Source organism: Antechinus flavipes, chromosome 5, assembly GCF_016432865.1.
Source record: "Antechinus flavipes isolate AdamAnt ecotype Samford, QLD, Australia chromosome 5, AdamAnt_v2, whole genome shotgun sequence".
Lineage (NCBI taxonomy): Eukaryota > Metazoa > Chordata > Mammalia > Dasyuromorphia > Dasyuridae > Antechinus > Antechinus flavipes.
The window spans coordinates 60,996,249-61,017,856 of NC_067402.1; the positions used below are offsets into that span (position 1 = coordinate 60,996,249).

At 33.4% G+C, this 21,608-nt stretch overlaps 1 protein-coding gene across 6 annotated transcripts in view; it reads right to left on the bottom strand.

The window, feature by feature from the left end:
• ARHGAP21 (Rho GTPase activating protein 21) overlaps positions 1-21,608 on the bottom strand; it is a 144,850-nt gene that overhangs the window by 79,084 nt on the left and 44,158 nt on the right. For all 6 annotated transcript variants that reach the window (XM_051961180.1, XM_051961181.1, XM_051961178.1 and 3 more), the window contains 2 exons: positions 13,086-13,265; positions 7,407-7,431 (listed from right to left, as the gene is read on the bottom strand). In XM_051961180.1, coding sequence (XP_051817140.1) covers positions 7,407-7,431; positions 13,086-13,265 — 205 coding nt within the window. The remainder of the gene's footprint in view (positions 1-7,406; positions 7,432-13,085; positions 13,266-21,608) is intronic.

Consider the following 21,608-nt stretch of genomic DNA (forward strand, 5'->3'; position numbering starts at 1 on the left):
CAAGCATAATTGACCATATTAACAAAACTAACACAAAATCTTATGTTTCAAGAGATTCAGAAAAGGTTTTTGACAAAATATAACACCCTCTTGCTGTTAAAAAAACAAAAAAAGGTAACATTATTTTTCACAGATGTTTCTTTACTTAGAAAATGTTGTAAAAAACTAATCAAAACAACTTCAGCAAAGTTTTCTGTATATTAATGACAAAATTGCAAAAGGAAAATAAATTCCATTTAAAATAAAATTATAGTATAAAATATTTGGGAATATCTTGGCTGAGAACCATATAAATGAATTATGTGAACATAATTTAAAACATTCTTCTTACACACACAGCTCTAAATAATTAGAGAAACATTAATTGCTCATGGATGGGTTGAGACAATGTAATAAAAATGTAAATACTAACAAAATTAATTTACTTATCCAGTTCCATACCAAACCATCCAAAGGACTACTTTATAGAGCTAGAAAAAAAAAATTCATCTGGAGAAACAAAAGAGTAAGAATATAAAGAAAATCAATTTTTTATTTTATGGACATACATACATATATTGTATTTAACATATTTTAACATGTATAACATGTATTGGTCAACCTGCCATCTGGGGGAGGAGGTGGGGAAGGAGGGGAAAAATGGTCACAAAAGGTTTTTGCAATTGTCAATGCTGAAAAATTACCCATGCATATATTTTGTAAATAAAAAGCTATAAAAAAATCAATTTTTTTTAAATGGGAAGAAAGGTTGCCTAGCAATGCCAAATCTTAAACTATAGGACAAAGCTATAACAGACAAAATTTCAGTACTGGGTAAAGGATAGGTTGATTAATTAAACAGAGTAGGTACATAATATATGGAAACAAATCTACAAGTTGTCTAGTATATGACAAACCCAAAGATCTGAAAAACTGTTAGGATAACTGGCAAAGTGAGACAGAAAATAGGTGTAAACCTATATGAAATGAAGAGCTTTAACTGTCCAAAAGAGAAGTTTATATTTTCTCCTAAAGACAAAAAGGAACCAGTGGAACCTACAGGAACTGGAACCACTAGGGAAGTGAGTGGGGATGGGAAAGTCTGACGTGACTGACCTACCCTTGGGAAAACATTACTTCAGCAACAAGGGGACTGAAGGAAGGTGAACCCCAGAGACTCATTCAAAGGGTACTGTAATAGTCCAGGCCAGCTAAGGACACTGATGCTTTCAATCATTTTATTTTTTAAATAAAAGGTCAATGTCACTTTTGATTACAGAAATGCAAATTACAACCACTCTGGGACACTACTACACCCCTGTTAGATTGTCTATCATGACAGAAAAGGAGAGTGACAAATGCTGGAGGAGAAATAGGCACACTAATGCCTGATCCAACCATTCTAGAGAAATAGTTGGAACTATGCCCAAAGGGCTATCAAACTGTGCATACCCTTTGATAGGGCAATACCGTGGTTAGGTGTGTATCTCAAAGAAACCAAAGATAAAGGAAAATAACTCACTTGTACAAAAACATTTATACTAGCTCTTTTTGTGGTGGCAAAGAATTGGATATGGAGGGAATACCCATCAATTGAGGAATGACTAAGCAAATTGTGGTATGTGACTATGACCAGAAACTCTTGTGTTATTAAAAAATGAAGGAGGAGATAAGGTGGGTTTCAGAAAAACCTGGAAAGTCTTATATATGAACCAATACAAAGTGAAATAACAAAGAGAACACTGTACACCAGGGGTCCTCAAACTACGGCCTGTGGGCCAGATACGGACGATTATTCCCCCTCACCCAGAGTTATGAAGTTTCTTTATTTAAAGGCCCACAAAACAAAGTTTTTTTTTTTACTATAGTCCGGCCCTCCAACAGTCTGAGGGACAGTGAATTGGCCCCCTATTTAAAAAGTTTGAGGACCCCTGCTATACACAGTAGCAGCAAATGGAAAGATATCTAATTAATTGTGAAGACTTAGATACTTTGATTAATAAAATGGCCTATGACAAAGGACTCATGATAAAGAATATCTATCTCCAGAGAGAAAACTGCTGAGTTCTAAGTATAGTTTGAAGCATTTTTCTCACTTTATTTTCTTGCTCAATTTTTTTTGGTAATACAGTCAATAAGAAAATGTGTTTTACATGACTTTACCTGTATAAAAGGTATAACATTATTGCTTGCTTTCTCAGTAGACTGGGAAGGGGCTGGAAGTAGAGAAAGAATATGAAACTGAAAATTTTAAAATGAATGGAAAAAAATTTTAAAACCATAAATGGTTCAGGACTGGTAGTCAAAAATTTCAAAACAAAGCAATATTAATTTATAATTATAGTTACCACTGTCATTTTTATTATACTGTCAGACCCACATTACACAGAAAGCAGTATAACAAAGAATTTAAAGGAGGATGATCGCTGAAAATGTTTCTTTTTGCAGCATATATAAAGTACTACTTTTTAAAAAAAAAAATAACTATCTCAAACAGTTTACATTTAACTGCTAAGCACATATCAACTGAATGATAGGACAATATAGTTTGGTAATATGGAAAGCAATGTGAAGAAAATTAAAGTGGGATTAAAGTCTGACTACAGAAAAATTATAACACTGATGATCTTCCCAAAGAGAATGAAGAGCTAATCACAAAGGCATTCTAACCTCCCTCTAGGGCCTCATATTTAAAAAAGCCCTGAGGGGTTTAACTAGATGGACCTCTAAGGTTTATATCTGTGAAGCTCCTCCCTAGGACTGACATTCCTCCCAGTTTCAGAGTTGTAAGAGCAGCAGGAGTTTGCTTTGGGAGCAGTAAATGAAACTTCTTACATACCTTCACTTTGCAGAGCTAGTGCCAACTAACTAGTGCCAACACTAACTAATGCCAATATATTCTATTAGTTTTGTTGATTCTGAATTCTCTAATTCTTAGTCTAGTGAAGTCAAACTTAAACAGACATCACAGTTCTAGAATGGCTACATATTGTCTTAGAAAACTACAAATTAATATTATGTTGTACTGTATTTTTATTTGTTAAACTTGTTCCAAGGACATTTTAATCCATCTCCTGGGCTTACTCTGGGACTTTGGGACTGGGACACCTCTACTTTAGATAAGTAGCTTCCAAACACTTTTGATTGTGTACTCATAGGAGTACAAAAAAATATTAAAAATATTTGAGCACACTTTTCAACAATGAGATGATTTAGACCAGTTCCAATGATCTTGTGATGAAGAGAGCCATCTACAACCAGAGAGAGGAGTGTGGGAACTGAGTGTGGTTCACAACACAGCATTCTCACTATTTTTGTTGTTGTTTGCTTGCATTTTACTTTCTTTCTCATTTTTTCCCTTCTTGATTTGATTTTTCTTGTGCAGCAAGATAATTGTATAAATATATATGCACATATTGGATTTAATATATACTTCTACAATGTTTAACATCTATTAGATTACTTACTATCTAGGAGAGGGACTGGAGGGAAGAAGGGAAAAAATTGGGCACAAGGTTTTGCAGGGGTAATGTTGCAAAATTATCCATGAATGTCTTTTGAAAATTAAAAAGCTTTAATAAAAATGTTTTACCAAAAAAAAAAAAAAGAAAGAAAGAAAAAAAATTGAGCACATAATCTCATGATGTGTGCATATGTTTACAAATTACATAAACTTCTACTGTACAATTGCATATATTATAAAACAAAAAAATTAAAATTAAAAAAGAGATAAAGATGAAACAACATTTGATCCTACAGTTAAAAGGAAAATACTAGATGTGGTCAGAGTGGTACTTCAGGACAGTCATTCTGGCAGCTTCATTGAAAACTACAGAGGGGAGAGACCTGAGGCAGGAAGGCCAATAACAAGACTTGAAAGAAGACTACTTGAAAAGAAGCAATAATGAGGGTCTGGATGAGGGTGTGTGATTAGAAAAAAGGAAACAAATCTAAGATGATGTGAAGGCAGATATAAGATTTAGCAACTGAATGGATACATGGATTGAGGAATTGAAAAAAGTTAAGTTGTGAACTTAGGTCAGAAATCAGAAAGACAACTTCTATTTTCATGCCCTGAATACTGTAATACATAAGGGAACAGAATTCCTAGTCTAATAGCTGTATCAAGATTGGTAAGTGTATTCCATGTTCCTGGGACTGACTCTCCCCTGCCTCAACTATCCCTCTCCTTTTCCTCAAACAGACTTTCCTTTGTTGCATTCTACCTACTCCTCTCCATGATTAGAGCTTTTATTTATACTACATGTATCTGGTATGTACAGATATGTTTACATGTTCTCTCCTTCATTGGAATGGGCGTTCTTTGAGAATATGGATTATTTCTGCATTTCTTTGTGTGTCCTCTATTCTTACAACAATGCTTAATACCAAGGAAGTGATTAATAATTGCTGCCTAACCTCTAAGTGTTTCAGAGAAACACTCATAAATCAAGTCTACAAACAACTAAAACTTTTAGATAGGAGAAGGGCTCATTTGTTTCTCTAAGAATGTACTATACTGCTATTTAAAAGACAAGATGACTGTTCATAACCTGGGCAGGAAGAGGAGAGAAGGGGTATCCTTTCAAAAACAATTGGAACAATTTCTGCTCAAATAACAGTTGGAAAAAGATGATAGCAACTTAGTGGTCTTAAAAAACAAAACAAAACAAACCTTTATTATGTTTTGTTACTCTTAACAGGATTCTCCTTGGAGAGATTAGTGGTCTGAATTATACTGCCGTTAAGATATCAGTATTACACATGTACCCTTGATTATTCCCTGAAAAGTTTTCTGTTTAAATCAGATATTTTTTCTTATAAAGATTATTATGTTTTAAACATACCTACACACATTTCACGAAAGGAAAAAGTCGAAAAGGAAAAGAAAAACACAAGGTAAACTATCAAAATGAAAAAAGAACCTGAATGTATTATAAAATAAATATGCTTCTAAAAGAAACTAAACAATGAAAAAGAGAAAAAAAAACCAGTTTTTTGTCAATCTTGTAGAATCATGAATTCCTAGGTTCTCCAAAAGTTCTGAAAGAAAATCAGATATCTAAACTTTCCACTAAAAGCTGGGCTTCCATGTTATTTTTTTAAAACAATGTTTATAACCTGAAAAACTTGGAATATATTATCAAGAAAAAAAAAAAAAACAGATACAAAGCACAAGGAGATTAAAAAGTGTATTGCATTTATAAATTACATACAAACAGCCTCAAACTCTTATGTGGGATATATTATAAAACTCCATTCCTTAAATAAGCTGTTTGAAACCTATTAACATGTTTCCTCATTCAGATAATTTTATATATTGTGGGGGTTTTTTTAAAACTGAAAAACTCTATTATACTGATTTTCAAACACCAAAAAACTTGAACTTTGTAAATTTGCACTTACAAAGAACATAGGAAGAGTACAGCAAATGAAACCATGATTTTCATTAAAAATAAAGAAACTATAATCTATAAACTAATGTGCATATTAAAATTCAACTCATTAATTCTAATAGTTGTCCCTCTAGTCACTTTCTCTCAGATTTTATTTTATTTTATTTTTTGCTCAGGCAACTGGGATTAAGTGATTTGTCCAGGATTACACAGCTAGGAAATATTAAGTATCTGAGACCATATTTGAACTCAGGTCCTCCTGACTTCGGGGCTGATGCTCACACTGTGCCATCTAGCTGCCCCCTCTAGTCTCTTTTCCCTCCAACCATTTTCTCTCTTGTGCATTTAAAAAATGTTTACATTAATGTTTTTTTTTCCTTTTTTGAAACACTATTAATACCACCCGTTCTCCAAAATATAAAAAACACCCTCTTTATAAAATATAGCTTAGTCATACAGAACAGATCCATGTATTTGCTATATCTAAAAGTCTATTTCATTCAGAGCAGTAGGCACAGTTCCAAGGCCTATTCGCAAAAGCTCACTGCAACTGTAACATACCTGAAACATTTTATTAAATTGCACTACTTTAACTACACCTAAGAATCACTGATATGTAGGAAAATGAACTCTGAATCTGATCTAGGATGTACAGAACACATTTTACTCTCTCAAGAGTATAGGAAGAACAGAAAAGAGTCTGCTACTCCTAGGTATCAGTACTCTACACATATGCCTAAAGGAAGGTACTTTTCTACATTTTTATGCAATGTAACTCTTCAGAACAAGGGTTCTTAACCTGGGCTCTGTGAACTTTTAAAAAATTTAATGATGTTATTTCATAAAATTGATTTCCTTTGTAATTCTATGTCCTTTACTGTATGCCTTTAAAAACATTATTTTGAGAAGGATTCACAGATTTCATAAGGCCATTGTTTTGAGAAGGATTCACAGATTTCATAAGGCCATTGCCAAAGGAATCCATGAGAGGGGAAAAAAAAAAGATTAAGAATCCTTTGTCTGGCTAGAGCAGTTCTTTCCCAAGTGTTCTGGATTGGTGAATAAATTACAAATTGGGAAAAGAAGAAGCTTTAGGAAGGAAAAGGACTTTGGGACTTTAGGCTCTTCTGTCCACACATGATTCATTTAATCCATACAAGAAGTTAATAGACTTGCAATAATTCTATTTTGTTTTTACTGATCTCAAATCACAATTCATTTCAGAAATACAGTTTAAGTATATCACATATTCAAACTACCATTTTATATTCCAAAATAATAAGGGTAATGGGACAGGAAGTAGCATTTTATAATTAGTTCAAGGCAGCAACCAAGTAATTACATCCAATTAAGAATCATCCTTATTACCCTCCCTATTTTGGAAAACTGTATACTCCCCAGAATATTCCCCTAGGATTTCTAAGCATAGGATGGTTTACTCCTACTTCTCAGTGGTTACTTTATCATTCAAAGGAAAAGCTTAACAATTAAAATAGGACTAATTCCCATGGAATAACTAATAAGCTATCAGAATCATCATGAAAACCTTTCTTAATTAACCAAGCCGGTCAGCACATTTAGAAAGAATATGAATATTTAGAAAGTTCAAATTTATGTTCTACAAAATGGCCAATGTTATTGTATCTTGTATTTGTGCCACTGTATGACAATGCATGTGCCACACCTAAGTTTCACTGGCATACTATTAATAATCAAGTTCAAATTTATGTTCTACAAAATGGCCAATGTTATTGTATCTTGTATTTGTGCCACTGTATGACAATGCATGTGCCACACCTAAGTTTCACTGGCATACTATTAATAATCAAGTCATGCTTCTAATTTAAGATTAATGTAGTACATTAAGTAATATAGAACAATTATAACCTAGAGTACATAATGAGTTTAACCATTCTCATAATGACCATTTTCATATCTTTAAACTCTAAAGTTAGCATCACCTAAAGGAGAAAAAAAGGTATTAGCCATAGAAACATCTGTAGAAAAATTAAAGTTCATAAATAAACATACCTCCTCTGTTTCCATTCTCTTCATCCTATGAAAGAAAAAGCAAATAGAAATAAAGTCTGGTTGTACCACTGAAAATTAAATTGAAAATTTTAGTTTACTTTAAACCAGTAGCTCTCCTTAAGGTGCCTTTTTTTTATTTTTTGCATTAATTGAAAAACAAGTACTTATAAAACTTTGTGGACTGACAGATCTTTAAAAAAAGTCACTAAAAGTAATATATTCATTCAACTTGAACTGATACTTCAATTTGTTACCGAACCAAACTGAATTTGGTACTATAAAGATGTTAGAAAAATAAAAAACCAACAATAATCTTTATAGTATCCCATTTGTAGATCAACTTAAAACAATTATTAAATTGTTTATACTGAACAGCTCACACATTCACTGTTCTGATTTTTTTAAAGTACCATTAGCTTCATCAATTTAGAGACTAGTGGAAACCATCTAATGAGGAAATAAAATCAGCAAGGAATAAAAATCTTCTTGTCCTGACATCCCATATGTAAGCTGAACCAGGTGAGAAATTGCCACCTCTTCCTCACTGTCACTTCCAGCACTCCTCTGGTCACCTCCAATCAGCAAACTTTCCCACTTTTCAAGTTCACTCCCTCTTGATGTCCTGTTCTATCCAAGTTCCTGGTGCCTGTTAACCCACCCATGCAAAAATTGGTCAATCTCTCTCCTTTCTAAAGGTGTTCAGGACCTAAAGCTATGCCATTTCAACCACTACCCTTATATCTGAGGACTTGTATTTACTTGCTGTCTCCTCAAATACTCTTGTTTTCTAGTTCATTAACCTCTTCCAACTACAACCTCAGGCTCACACAGAGCTCTTGCTATCACACTCACTAGACTTCTACCTTGACAATCTATTATTCTGAAATTCCTTCATCTGACCATAAATAACCACCTGTTCTTTCGGCTTTGATAGATATGCTGACTGGAAGATGATGGTTATATCTTATACAAAAAGTTAAATTAGGAAGAAAGGGGGATTGGTTCTGAGAATAGGAAAATAGTTATTCTGGACATGTTGAGTTTGAGAAGCCTAATAGATGTGGAGCTGGAAATATCTAAGAGGCAACTGGTGATCCAAGAGAAGGCTCGGAGAAAAGTAAGTCTGAGGATACAGATCTAAGAAATCTTCCACATTGCAATAGTAATTGAACTTATTGAGATGAAGAGATCATCTAGAAAAAATGTTGAGGGGGGAAAAAATGATGAGTTCTTTGTGCACCTTAGAATGTGAGTTCCTTAAGCAAAAAACTTGCTTTATATTTACTTCACACTAAGCAAAAAGAATCTATTTGTTACGAGTTTTTTCTTCTCCCCTATTGTAAATATGAAACCTGGGACACTGGTTCCCATTTTCTCCTCCTCTATTTAAGTTTTGGATGAAGAGGTAACGGTACAGGCTTGAAAAAAGTTAATTTTGGAAAGCTTCTCTGGGCACTGATGGACAAAAATGGAAGAGTAAAAGAACTTCCATGCTCTCCTCCTCTACTTTAGTTTCTGATGAAGAGGTGATGGGAGGTTTGAGAAGAGTGAACTTTGGAAAGCTTCTCTGGACACTGACAGTCAAAAATGGAAGAGTAAAAGGAATGTCTTAGAGTAGTGAAGAACCAGATGAGATCAGATAGTTTAAACAACATAGTTGTATGACTTTTTCCAGAATCCCTAAGAAGCCTGTGAATATGACAGGGGGCAAGAAAGGACTAAAAGAATTCCAAAGCAGAAGACGGTATAATGATGAAGTAATTAACTATAGAGTCAAAATAAATTAGAAAGGAAAGTCAGAATAGAGGTGATAATTAGAGAGAGATCTTAAAAGGAGAAGGACTGCACACTAGAGTAAGGACAAATAAATAACATCTCTAGGAAGGAGAAAAAGGACTTCATAATTTTTGGCCATTGATCTGGAATGTGTAGGGGTCATTATAAAGGGTATAATCATTTCTGTAAAGGCTGAGGAAGAATGGAAGGAATGAGCAAGAAGAGAATTATAAACGTGGACTATCTGAAGGAATGCCAAAATAAAAGGCTGAGTTTATAAGTGTATGGGAAAACATAACCAAAACCCAAAAATTTTCAAATGTGTTTCTATCAGATTTGCTTCTCTTTTTGAATCCTTTCCAAGAATTGATCAAAAGTGAAGTTAAAATGACATTATAAAATCATGAAATTTAAATAGTTACATGTCATTTCTAATTAAGTAGATTATTTTTAAAATAAGGCAAAAATGTTTTCCAAAGATTACAGACTGGAAGGCACTTTAGAGGCCATTGAGTTCAAACCCCTTCTTTTATAGAGCTGGAAGGCTAGAGGCCATTGGGTTCAAACTCCTTCTTTTATAGATGAGGAAACTGAGGCTCAGAAAGAGTAAGTAGTATGACCAAAGGTATAGAAATAGTTAAATATCTAAGATGGGAATGGGTCTCAAATCTTCCTGAATTCAAGTCATGTTCTCTCAAAACATTTAAAATAATTATAGTTCATGAATATCTTTAATCATTTCTAAATGACCTGAATGCTGACCTAAAAAAGTTTTTATTAAAATGTACTGCAAAATTATATAGATTTTGACCAATTTGAACTACTTAGAGTTATGTCATTTAAGTAAATTAATTTTACTTCAGTTTTTAAAAAGCATCTAAGAGCGAGGATTGCAATAGAAAGGCCAAACTTGAGAAAGAAGAATTAAATGGGACCCAGAGAAAACTGGTACACACACACACACAAAAGTTAAAATAAAGATAGGCAGATAGATAATATATGAAGATAATAACATTTGGTAATATTTTGATAGAGTGAACTTCAAAAGAGAATAAATTGAATGCTGACAATAAAAAGAGAATATGGAAATGGCAGAGGAGGACAAAGTATATTAAAACAACAACAATCACTAGCATTTATGTAGCACTTTAAAGTTTCTTTAATGTTTTACAAACATTAGCTCACTTTATCCTTAACACCCAGGAGGGGTAGTTGTTATTCTCCCCATTTTACAGATAGGGAAACTGAATTAGATAGTGGTTATGTAATTTGCCTAGGACCTTATATCTACTAAGTGTCTGAGACCATATTTGAATTCAGATCTAACTAACTCCAGGTCCAGAATTCTATTTACTACAGCAGCTAGCTGTTTTAATCTAATCCATGAGTACTCTTCTCTCTCAGACCATTATACTGGAAAGGACAGCCAAGGATACAATGTCTTTGGGGAATAAATCAGATCTTGGGGAGCCAGAAAACAGAATTGGAGAAGAGATCTAAGATGCAGTTTACTGACAAAAGAATATGAATTCCAAAAGAATACTATGGAAGTAGATATTACAGTGATTCAAATAGAAAGCAGGAATGATTATGCATTTTTAGAATTAGGAGAGTAAGCAGTAAGGGTTTGGTATCTATAGAAGGGGAATGTAGTACCTTCTGACTGATGCTGCCAGCCTGAAGAATCATTCTCATGGCAAAGATAGTTGTCAGTCCTTTTGAGGACTGGGCCAGATATTACCAGCCTTTCCTACAGACAATGTCCTAGAAACAAGAAGTATTAATACCTGAGTCTCTGGTCTTGGGCTAAATGAGGGGTTTTTTTTTGTTAAAGGCTAAGAGGCAAGTTATCTGAGTGAAGCTTTGGTGTTGGGTCTAGTCCAATCTATTAAGAAGCTTTGTCCTGGCTTGCTAACAAGAGAACTAAGCTGTAACATTCAAGCGGCAGTAGCACAAATTATTAAAAGGAGAGTGTAATGGAACTGATCACAGGACAATGGCTAACTTGAGCCAAATGTTCACGTTGTAAGTTGTCTGATAAGTGGGCTCAAGAGACCTTGTTTTCTAACATCAAATCAAAAAAAAAAAAAAAAAAAAACCTAAAACAGCAACAACAAAAAGGCTTAGAAACAAACACAATTTCATGAATTAAAAACATAACTTAAATTTCTCTTCCATGCATTCTATGTACAGCTTACTTGCTTTCTCTTTCTTCTATACAACCAGAACTTTCCTGCCTCTGCAACGGCTTTTTCCTATGTGAAATGCTCCTTCCCTTAAAAACATATAGAGTCTTTACTTAGCTTAAAATTACTTAAAATCTCAATCACATCTCTCATCTTCCAGGAAAGCTTCCCTGATTCCAAGTCAATGATAATATTTTCCCATTTGGACTTCATGGCTCTTGGCTCATGCTTCTGATGTAGTTACCTGATATTAATTAATCAATTCTAACAATTTCAGTGTGTCACCCCCTTTCCCCTTACTATCCTATGCTCTAAATTCTTCAGGGCAGGGCTTTATCTTATCTAAATTCTGCATTCCTCCACCCACCCTAGCACAGTATTCTATGAGACAGACACAATAAACAATGAACTAAATATTAACTTTACTATTGTAAAACTTGTTTGGATAGAGTATCTGCAATGAATGAACATTAGGCTGAAACGTCAATACAACAATTTCCGAGAGTAATGATGTTTCCCTCTCTCTCCTTCTCTTTTCATTTTGGTGACATTTTAAAACATATTATCCATACATATATCTATGTATCTATTTATGTATCTATCTATGTACACATGCATATATACAATAAAGATTCAGTAAAATATTTAATAATTTCAATTGCTTACTGTGTTTTTTAAAAGTGTCTAGAAGTTGCAAGTACAAAATGGAAGTCAACACTTCTAAATTTCAATCTCAATCAAAGATACTTTAAAAGTTGATCCTAGATGACCCAGTAATTTTAGAACCAGCTATCATCCTACAACTAACTCTTTAGAAGAGAGAAAGTACAACTGTAGTCACTTAAGACTTTTCCAAATGCTTTAATACCCCCAAATTCCTTTAAGAACCAATCAACAAAAGCATAAATTTAAAAAAAATTGTACTAAAAAAAAAATCATAAAGACACCTCCATATTTTCTAAAATTAGGTTTCACACTATTTTTAAGTCAGTATTTGTAAAGCAAGTGCAAGGCACACCAATGGCTATAATCCACTTGAGTGAGGAACTATCTTTTAGGATTTAACATGTTACTCCAGTGCTTCTGGATGATACAGAGGTGACTTCAGGTCTTTGAAGATTATAATAAGAGAGGTAAACCCTGGGCAGGTACTCAAACAGTCTGGAAAAGGAATTCAATTATGGTTCCAATGACCACATATGTTTTCTGGCTGGGCATCAGGTTAGCTAAGTAAAGAAATGCTCATCATTAGGTTTGGCCACCATGTGAAATGCACTTTGGCCACAGCATTACTATTACTAATTTCTGATTCAAATGTTTTAGTTGCAATACAGCCACTTATATAGTTTCCAACCATTAAATACTAGAAAAGAAAAATCAAGGTACAAGAGGTCCCAAAGGGGAAAGGTTTTGGAAAATCCAATAAAATTCTTAACAGAAGGATAAAAGTACACTTAAGAACAGCCTATATCCAATTATTTACATTTCATTACATATGCTTTAGGGTGAATATTATAATCTCAACTCTATATAACATTTTTAGTAGTACAACAGGTATGTTACCAATATAAAATTCACATATAAATAAAATTCAAAATGTAGAGACCATAAAGAAAGTAAAAACATATGAGAGAAAGTAGACAGAAAACAATAGATATAGAAAAGTAAAGTTACTTTTTCCCCTGTATTCACCCAACTCTAGTTATTTCTCTCTTACCTTACAGGAAATATGAATAGCAGACTCTGGGGGATAAACAATAAAATGCCTTAATGTAAAACCAAAGCCTTGAGATGTTCTCTTCAACATAACCGTTTTTGGACCCGGCCAAGAAAATGTTTCATCTTCAGATGGTGATACTGTTTCACTTTGTTCTTTCCCATCTTTATTTTTGGCTACCTAAAATGAATGAAAATAAAGAAAAAATTTGTTTTACAATACAATTTTGATACACTTTAAAAAAAATCACAACTTTGTGATATCCAGTCCTTTTCATCTAAAAATAAGCAAACACAAAGCAATTCACTGAAACACTACCATAAAACAATTTCTACAAATTCTTCTAGTAGAAAGATCTGTATCACCAAATCTCCAATGATCCTGATTAAGGTGTAAAAAACAATATTGTACTTTAGATGTTAAGAGATAAATACCTATACATTCATTACAGATATATTTTAACAAAGCACACAACTTTCAAAATTAACTCCCACCCCCACTCTTTTGCTAAGATAAAAAAATAAAATAAAAACAAGCAATGATACAATTTAGTCATTAGTTCATGGCCCACCTATAAAAAGAAAATAAAGCACTCACCCAAATTATAATAGCCATATAATTAATATAAAGCCCTAAGAACTACAAAAAAAAAAAAAATTCTTCCTCTGTCCAACCTATGGTTTTAAACAGGAGCTAACTAAGTGAATATCTCATTAACAATAGATTTTCAATTCCCATTTTAAAAAATCTTATATATCTTCAAAATCCTGAATATAAATTTACTTGTTTTTCAAAATTCTGAAAAAAACTTTTTTTTTAACCTATTTTCCCCAGGATCCTATTAGTGTCTACATTTAAAAGAGTCAATTAAATGACTTAAATAAAAATAACCCTCCCAAAAAAGAAGCTGATTTCTACAGATTAATCATTACACATGGAGATTCCCAGCATACTGACAGAAATAGATCGTCCTCAGAACATTTTGAAGAAAAATAATTTTTTAAGGAGTTAAGTGTAAAAACTGTACTTAATATTATATCAAAATTCAAAGTATTACATGATGGAATGATTGCAATTGAATTTTTTAAAATAATTATGAAAAAAAAATTGGCATTGGTCAAATTCATGATGTGACATCAAAAAAATAAAAACAACTCTGTAAAAAATTCTGAGAATATTCCCAGCAACTCACTTTAAGGAAATTAAACAACATTAACGTTTTGACTAACAAAGCTAAAGTATACTCAATGATTAGAAAGCTTTTGTAAATGATCATACAATTGGCCAAAGGGTACAGGAAATAAAACATCTTCACTGTTGTTTACTGTTTATTACCTACAGAAAAATTTGCTTAATTAGGACACAAAATAGTACCTTAGGTTCTCCTCCAATATGAAATTCCCCATAAATACATTGTAATTATGATTCTTTTAAAGATTTAATAGAAATAACCTATGACCTATTCTATGACCTTATTGGCTATCAGAGGATATTCAGCAGAATTCATAAGGAAGAAAAAACTGGAATAGGCTATGTCTTCCAGATGTTCTTATTTGAAGATGACACTGCAGTGACTTTTTGGACCTCACCAGAGTCTCCCACATAAGACCAAAATGACTCAAAAGTGTTTGGTTGAACTATATATTCTCATTCTCTCTCTCTCGTGCATGCTCTCTCTCTTGCTCTCTCTCTCTCTCACTCTCACACACACACACACACACACACACACACACACACACGGAATTGTCCAGTTTATGATATATAGAAGAACATTAATATATGTATCTTGGACAAAGATTTATGTATCAATAGCAAATAGGGTTTATGATAGAAAATAAGAAAGCAGTCCATTTGAGAAATCATGCAATTGTATTTGAAATACTAAATTATTTTAATGACCCAACTTTCTTCTTTTAAGAAAAGACTCATTTTTTTTTTTTTGTAACTATTCTTTCAGCAAAATTTTCTTGGACACAAATCATGTAACAAGAGTCTTCTTTCTAGTCATTTCACACCCTATATCAAGGATAAGGTCAAAACTGATTCATGATTAGATATTAAAGGTGATTATAAACAAATTAGAAAAGCAAGGAGTGGTTACCTGTCAGATCTTTGGAGAAGGGAGAAATTTATGGCTAAAGAGGAACTAGAGAATGTTATGAAATGCAAAATGGATAATTATGATGACATTAAATTAAAAAGGTTTTGCCCAAACAAAATCAATGCAGAAGAAAACTTTTTAAAGCCAGCATTTCTGATAAAGGTCTCATATCTAAAATAGAGAAGTGAGTCAAATTTATAGGAATGCAAGTCATTCTCCAACTGATAAATGGTCAAACGATTTCTTCAGATGCAGAAATTAAAGCCATCTATAGTAATATGAAAAAAATATTCTAAGTCACTATTTATTAGAGAAATGCAAATTAAAACAACTAAGAGGCACTACCTCACATTTCTCAGATTTCTAATATGACAGGAAAAGAAAATGATGTTAGAGGGAATGTGGGAAAACTGAAATACTGTTTTTGGAATTGTGAACTGATCCAGCTATTTTGGAGAACAATTTGGAAGTATGCCTAAAGACTATATAAAACTTGCATACTTTGATCCAATAATATCACTACTGAGGCTGATAGGGGAAGGATCCACATGCTCTTTTGTGATAGCAGGAAATTGAAAATTGGACAGATGCCCATCAATTGTCTGAATAAATTACGGCATATGAATGTAATGGAGTATTATTTTTCTATAAGAAATGATTCTTATTTCAGAAAAGCCTGGAGCAACTCACATGAGCTGATGCTGAGAGAAGTGAACAGAACCAGGAGACATTGAACACAGTAAGAGCAAGATTATGTGATGATCAACTATGATAGACGTGGCTCTTCTCAGCAATACATTACTAATGTATTACTGACAATTCCAATAGACTCGGGATGGAAAATGCAAGCTGCAGTCAGAGAGAGAACTATGGAAAGTGAGCATGAATCGAAGCATACTATTTTCAGCTTCTTTTTTTTTTAAGTTTGCTTTCTCCCTTTTCTTCTGATATTCTTTCACAACATGCCTAATATAGAAATATATTTAAAATGACTGTACGTGTATAACCTATATTGGATTGCTTGCTATCTTGGGGGTGGAGGGAGGTGCTAAATACATCTTACTAATAGACAGTAAGGGTGTATGTGTGTCCTCTATTTCATCTACAAAGTTAAGTGGAAGACCATCAGCACTCTGGACTGGCCCTCACAAAGTATATCCTAGAAGGCCTGCAAAGGAGGCACACTGGAATGAAAAGGCATGAATGAGTTTTAAGGATAAGATTTATACATTCATCAAAGTAACTCCACACTTAGTGGAGTGCCTTGAACATTCACAGGTAGCTAATAATTTCTTGTTGTATTAAAGAAATACAAATTAGGACAGAGGTGCCAAGAACAAAGCCAGCCTCTCCTAACAAAGCAAGGATAAAGAGGTTCCTTTCTAATTGGGTATACCTGAGAAGGCAGCACATGAGGTGAAATTTGAAGAAGAGATTAACAAAATGTTACCTTTATTTTTTTTTCTGTATATATTTCTATTTTTTAAAAATAATTATAACTTTTTATTGACAGAACCCATGCTTGGGTAATTTTCTACAACATTATCCCTTGCACTCACTTCTCTTCCGACTTTTCCCCTCCGTCCCTCCACCCCCTCCCCCAGATGGCAATACATGTTATGTCCTATACATGTTAAATATGTCACAGTATATTCTAGATACAATATATGTTTGCAGAACCGAACAGTTCCCTTGTTGCACAGGGAGAATTGGATTCAGAAGGTAAAAATAACCCAGGAAGAAAAACCAAAATGCATGCAGTTTACATTCATTTCCCACTGTTCTTTCTTTGGGTGTAACTGCTTCTGTCCAAACTAAGTTAGATCTTCTCTTTGTCAAAGAAATACACTTCCATCAGAATACATCCTCATACAGTATAGTTGTTGAAGTATATAATGATCTCCTGGTTCTGCTCATTTCACTCAGCATCAGTTCATGTAAGTCTCTCCAAGCATCTCTGTATTTATCCTGCTGGTCACTTCTTACAGAACAATAATATTCCATAACCTTCATATACCACAATTTACCCAACCATTCTCCAATTGATGGGCATCCATTCATTTTCCAGTTTCTAGCCACTACAAATAGGGCTGCCACAAACACAAAATGTTACTTTTAAAACATAAAATGTGAAGCAGACACAACAGAGGGTTGTCACAGACCCAGGGCTCAACATGTACAAATATACACAGAACAGGAAAGCAAGCAGCAGTTTGTAATCCAGGGTGGCTGAAGCACACAGTGCATGAAGTAAAGTCTAAGAAGGCAGGCTTTGACTTGAAGGATATGAGTGCTGGAAAAATTCTGGGATGGTCATCTTTGAAGGGCAGATAAAGAAGTCTCTCTGTTGTTAGCAAGCAATGGGGCCCACAGAATGTTTCTAAGAAAGGGATGTTGTGATCAGCAAGTATGTACAATAAGCACATTACTCACTAGTTGATTTAGTTCCAAAAATAGTAGCAATAGCAGTAAGATAAAGGAAACTATAGATATATAGAGAGGAATGGTTTTGCTCCACTTTGCCTATTTGCTGATGATATGATAGTTTACTAAGAAAATTCTGGAGAATCAACAAATAAACTAATTTGGTTTTAGTGCAGTTTCAAACTAGATGGTAAACCTACAAAAATCAAAAGATTTGTTGTTGATTTTTAGTATACAATAATAAAAAACCAAGAGGGGAAAAGCGGGGAATGAAAGAGAAGGAAAAGAAAGGGAATTCATTAAGTACTACACTAAGTGCTGTGTGCTGCAGAACACTTTACAACTATTGCCTCTTTTGAGCTTCACTACACCCCCCTGGACTGTTACTATCATTCCGATTTGATGAGTAAGAAAACTGAGGTAGATAGAGCACTTAACTAACTTGCTCAAGATCATAAGAAGGAATCTCAGGTTTCATGGAGAATGTGGTATCTGATTCAAGAAGAAAGATAATCATTCTAAGAGGCAACATTAAAGAAAGAATGAATTTTAGGTATGGGGTCGGGAGGAGGAAAGAACAGGTAGGAGCTGTAATCTCAGTAAAAGGGAAAATGTGCTGGAGGTATAGGACATTTGAAAAGGAGTAGTTTAAGACTGAAATTAGGTAGAAATAAAGAAAAACTATACACAGAGATCTATGTATGCATACACACAAGTGTAATAACTATGTATATAACATACATATTTATATGTACATTTTTTAAAAATCAGCTTTTATCTTTTATTATGGTATCTTTCAACCTTGATTTTTTACATAACCAAATGACCTTGCTATGGAATCTTCCATGGTTGTCAGAAAAGACAATTTTAGTACCCAACGATTTGATTCCTATTGCTTTTCCTCTCACAAGCACACACTTCGTGAATACTATTTCTTGTTTCCATCTTATATTCATGTTTTCTCAATATATCTATTTAGGAAATCTTAGCTATTTACACGAGACATTCATTTTTAAGAGATCTTCTCTTTGAGGATCTAATGTTCAAAAAATGTTAGATATTAATTCAGACAACCACAATGTAAATTCTTAGCTCTGTATTTCCTATCTGTGTGGTCTCAAACATGTCATTTTTATCAGTACTTTAGAAAACGATAAAAATGGCATGGCATGCTTAATAAATTTGCTGCTAACCTATTAGATGAAAAAATAAGGATGATCTCTTAAGTTTGTTTCCAGTTCTATTTTCTACAATCCTGTGATTCAAAAAGATTTTAGGCTATAATGTTAGGCCAAATCAATTAAGTTGAAATTTAAAAGGACAAATGTAATGTCTTCTAATTGAGTTCCTATATACAAAGTAAAGAAGAGAGACATGGCTCAACTATGGTTCATCTGAAAAAAAGGACTATGGGTTTGGAGAACTTCAAGCTCTATCAATAAGTCAACATTGATAAGGTTGCTGGCCAAAAGCTAGCACTACACTGCCTCATCTGCAAGAGGCCTTATATGTCCTGGACTAGAGAAGTTTAAAAAAAAAAAGTCCCACTACAGAGAGCTTTTGATTGGTTCTGGGAACCACCATTTGGAGAACGACATAGATGAGTAAGAATGCACATCAGAGAGAACACCCAAGACAGGGAAAAGACTAGAAAATATATCATACTATATTATGGTTGAAGAATATTTAATCCAGAGGAAAAAAAATGAAAAATCTTAGAGACATTCTTAGATATTGAATGAGAATTTTGAAGAAGAAAGGAAGAACCTTAATTAGGAATAATGGTTTCTAATTTTGGCAGTTAGAACAGAGTAGAACTAAAAAAAAATTTAGATTTTTAAAATAAATGTTCCCCATGTGGAAAGACTATGCGTCACAATCCCAGTGAAAGCTTAGATTCCTGAGAGGAAAGGATGAATAGAGAGTGTATTGTATTAATGAAGTTCTGAAGGACAACTTGAACAAATGCAATGGAAAGAAGAAATGAATATTCCAACACCCTCCACCTGCTGCCTCTGCCTATTTTCCATTTCCTCTCAAGGATGAGGATAACTGGCTATTAGATGGAATCATGGGCCAGATTCTCTGGAAGAGGGCATCTCAGTCTGGATTCCCTTTCTTGTTCTGAAAATTGATGACAGATCAGTTATGTACTTTGTGAGTCTAAGATAAAAAATGTGCATATTGATTCTGGGAAATAACTATTGAAGAGGCTACCAAAGGTAGATAAAGAAACCCAGACAGTGCTGTTAATCCCAAGACTCTCCCCAGAAAGTTCATAGCACAGATTTCCAGGCCCTAAACTACTATTTGAGGCATAGTAGTTTGAAAAGGAGACAGTCCTACATCCCAAGAAGATTCATAACTCCAATAATATCATCAATTGCCCCATTCCAGGGCAAAAAGTAAAAAGAGGTAAGGACATGGCAATATCTATCTCAAATCTCAGGGCACTTACACAGGCTATTCCCCCTTGATGGAATGCTTTCTCTACTCAACCCTTCTTCTCTCTTTTCTTTAAGACTCAGTTCACAAGTTATATTCACCTTCTCTAGAAAGCAATTAACTATCTTACTCTGAAAATTCATATCCTGTCCTCCTCCAAAAGAACGAGTGGCCTGTGAACAGACTGTTTCATTTTTGTCTTTGTAATTCTGGCTCTTAGCATACTACCTTATATATACTATATGTTTAATATAAATTCAATTGAATTGAATTGAGGAAGAAAGGAGAAAGATTTTAATATCTGCTACAAGAATGATGACAGAACATAAATCTGAGATTTAAGAGGATTTCTATGTAACAATAATAGTCCAGTTAAATTGGATTAAAAGTAATTTGCAGCGGATCCAATTCAACAGTAACTAGGAGATAAAAACAAAGAAAATAGATAATAGAGAATTTACAGCGTAGGTATAGCAGAAAAGGGCAAAGGAAGATAACATCTAGAAAAAGACTGTTGTCATTTTTCAGTAATGTCTGATGCACTATGATCCCATTTGGGGTTTTTGTGGGAAAGATATTGAAATGATCTGACAGTCTCTTTTCTAGCTCATTTTATAAACAAGGCAACTAAAGCAAATAGGATGAAGGGACTTGCCCAGGGACCACAGTTAGTAAGTTCTGACGCCAGATTTGAATTCAGGAATATGCATCTCTCTTGACTACAGACCAGTACTCTACTATGCTATTTAGCTGACAATTCTAAAAGAAACAATCAACAACCAAACATCAAATTTTATTTTCACACTAGTTATAAGCATTAATAACAGGGAATAAATAAAAAATCTAAAAGTGGAAACAAAAAGAGTTAAAAATTCATTTTTCTTCATTTTATCTATACCCTCATATAAACCTCTCCCCACTGCTAGCAAGCAGTAAAACATGTGCTTAATTACATTTTCCCTACTAGATTCTTTGGTGCAAGTAATTCTCAAAGATAAATATCCCTTAAAAATGTGGCTAATGGATTTCTTAGTATCTGTACTTTGATCAAGTTCATTTAAACGTGCTAATGCTTTGAGCTCATATATGTTTGTGAAGATGAAAATCAGAAGCAAGAACGTTTATTTTGTTTTGAGAGACTGAATTAAACTAATTTGATTTTTATATTTGGCCTTTAGTTAATTTTTCCCCATGGCTAATAGCTTAAGAAAAGTTGCTCACTCCTGAATTAGAGTTTTAAGTTATAATACAGTAGCTTAAACTATGATTAACTTTGATGTTAAAAAATATAACTCATTGAACATCAATCCTAAAATCAATGTATATTCTATGTAATAAAAAGAATTTAGGAATACAAAAGGTGCTTTGGCTCAAAAGCTAAGTGTATGCTTGCTAAAAAAATTCTTTTATGGAGAACTCTCACAGGGAAAGTGCTCATGTATTGGTTAGAAAAGGTGAGGCTGAAAGGACTTAAGTATGGTGAATTTATGTATCACAGACACATCCATTCTTTCTTAAAAAAAAAAAAAAAAAACCCATACTGTTCTTTTCCA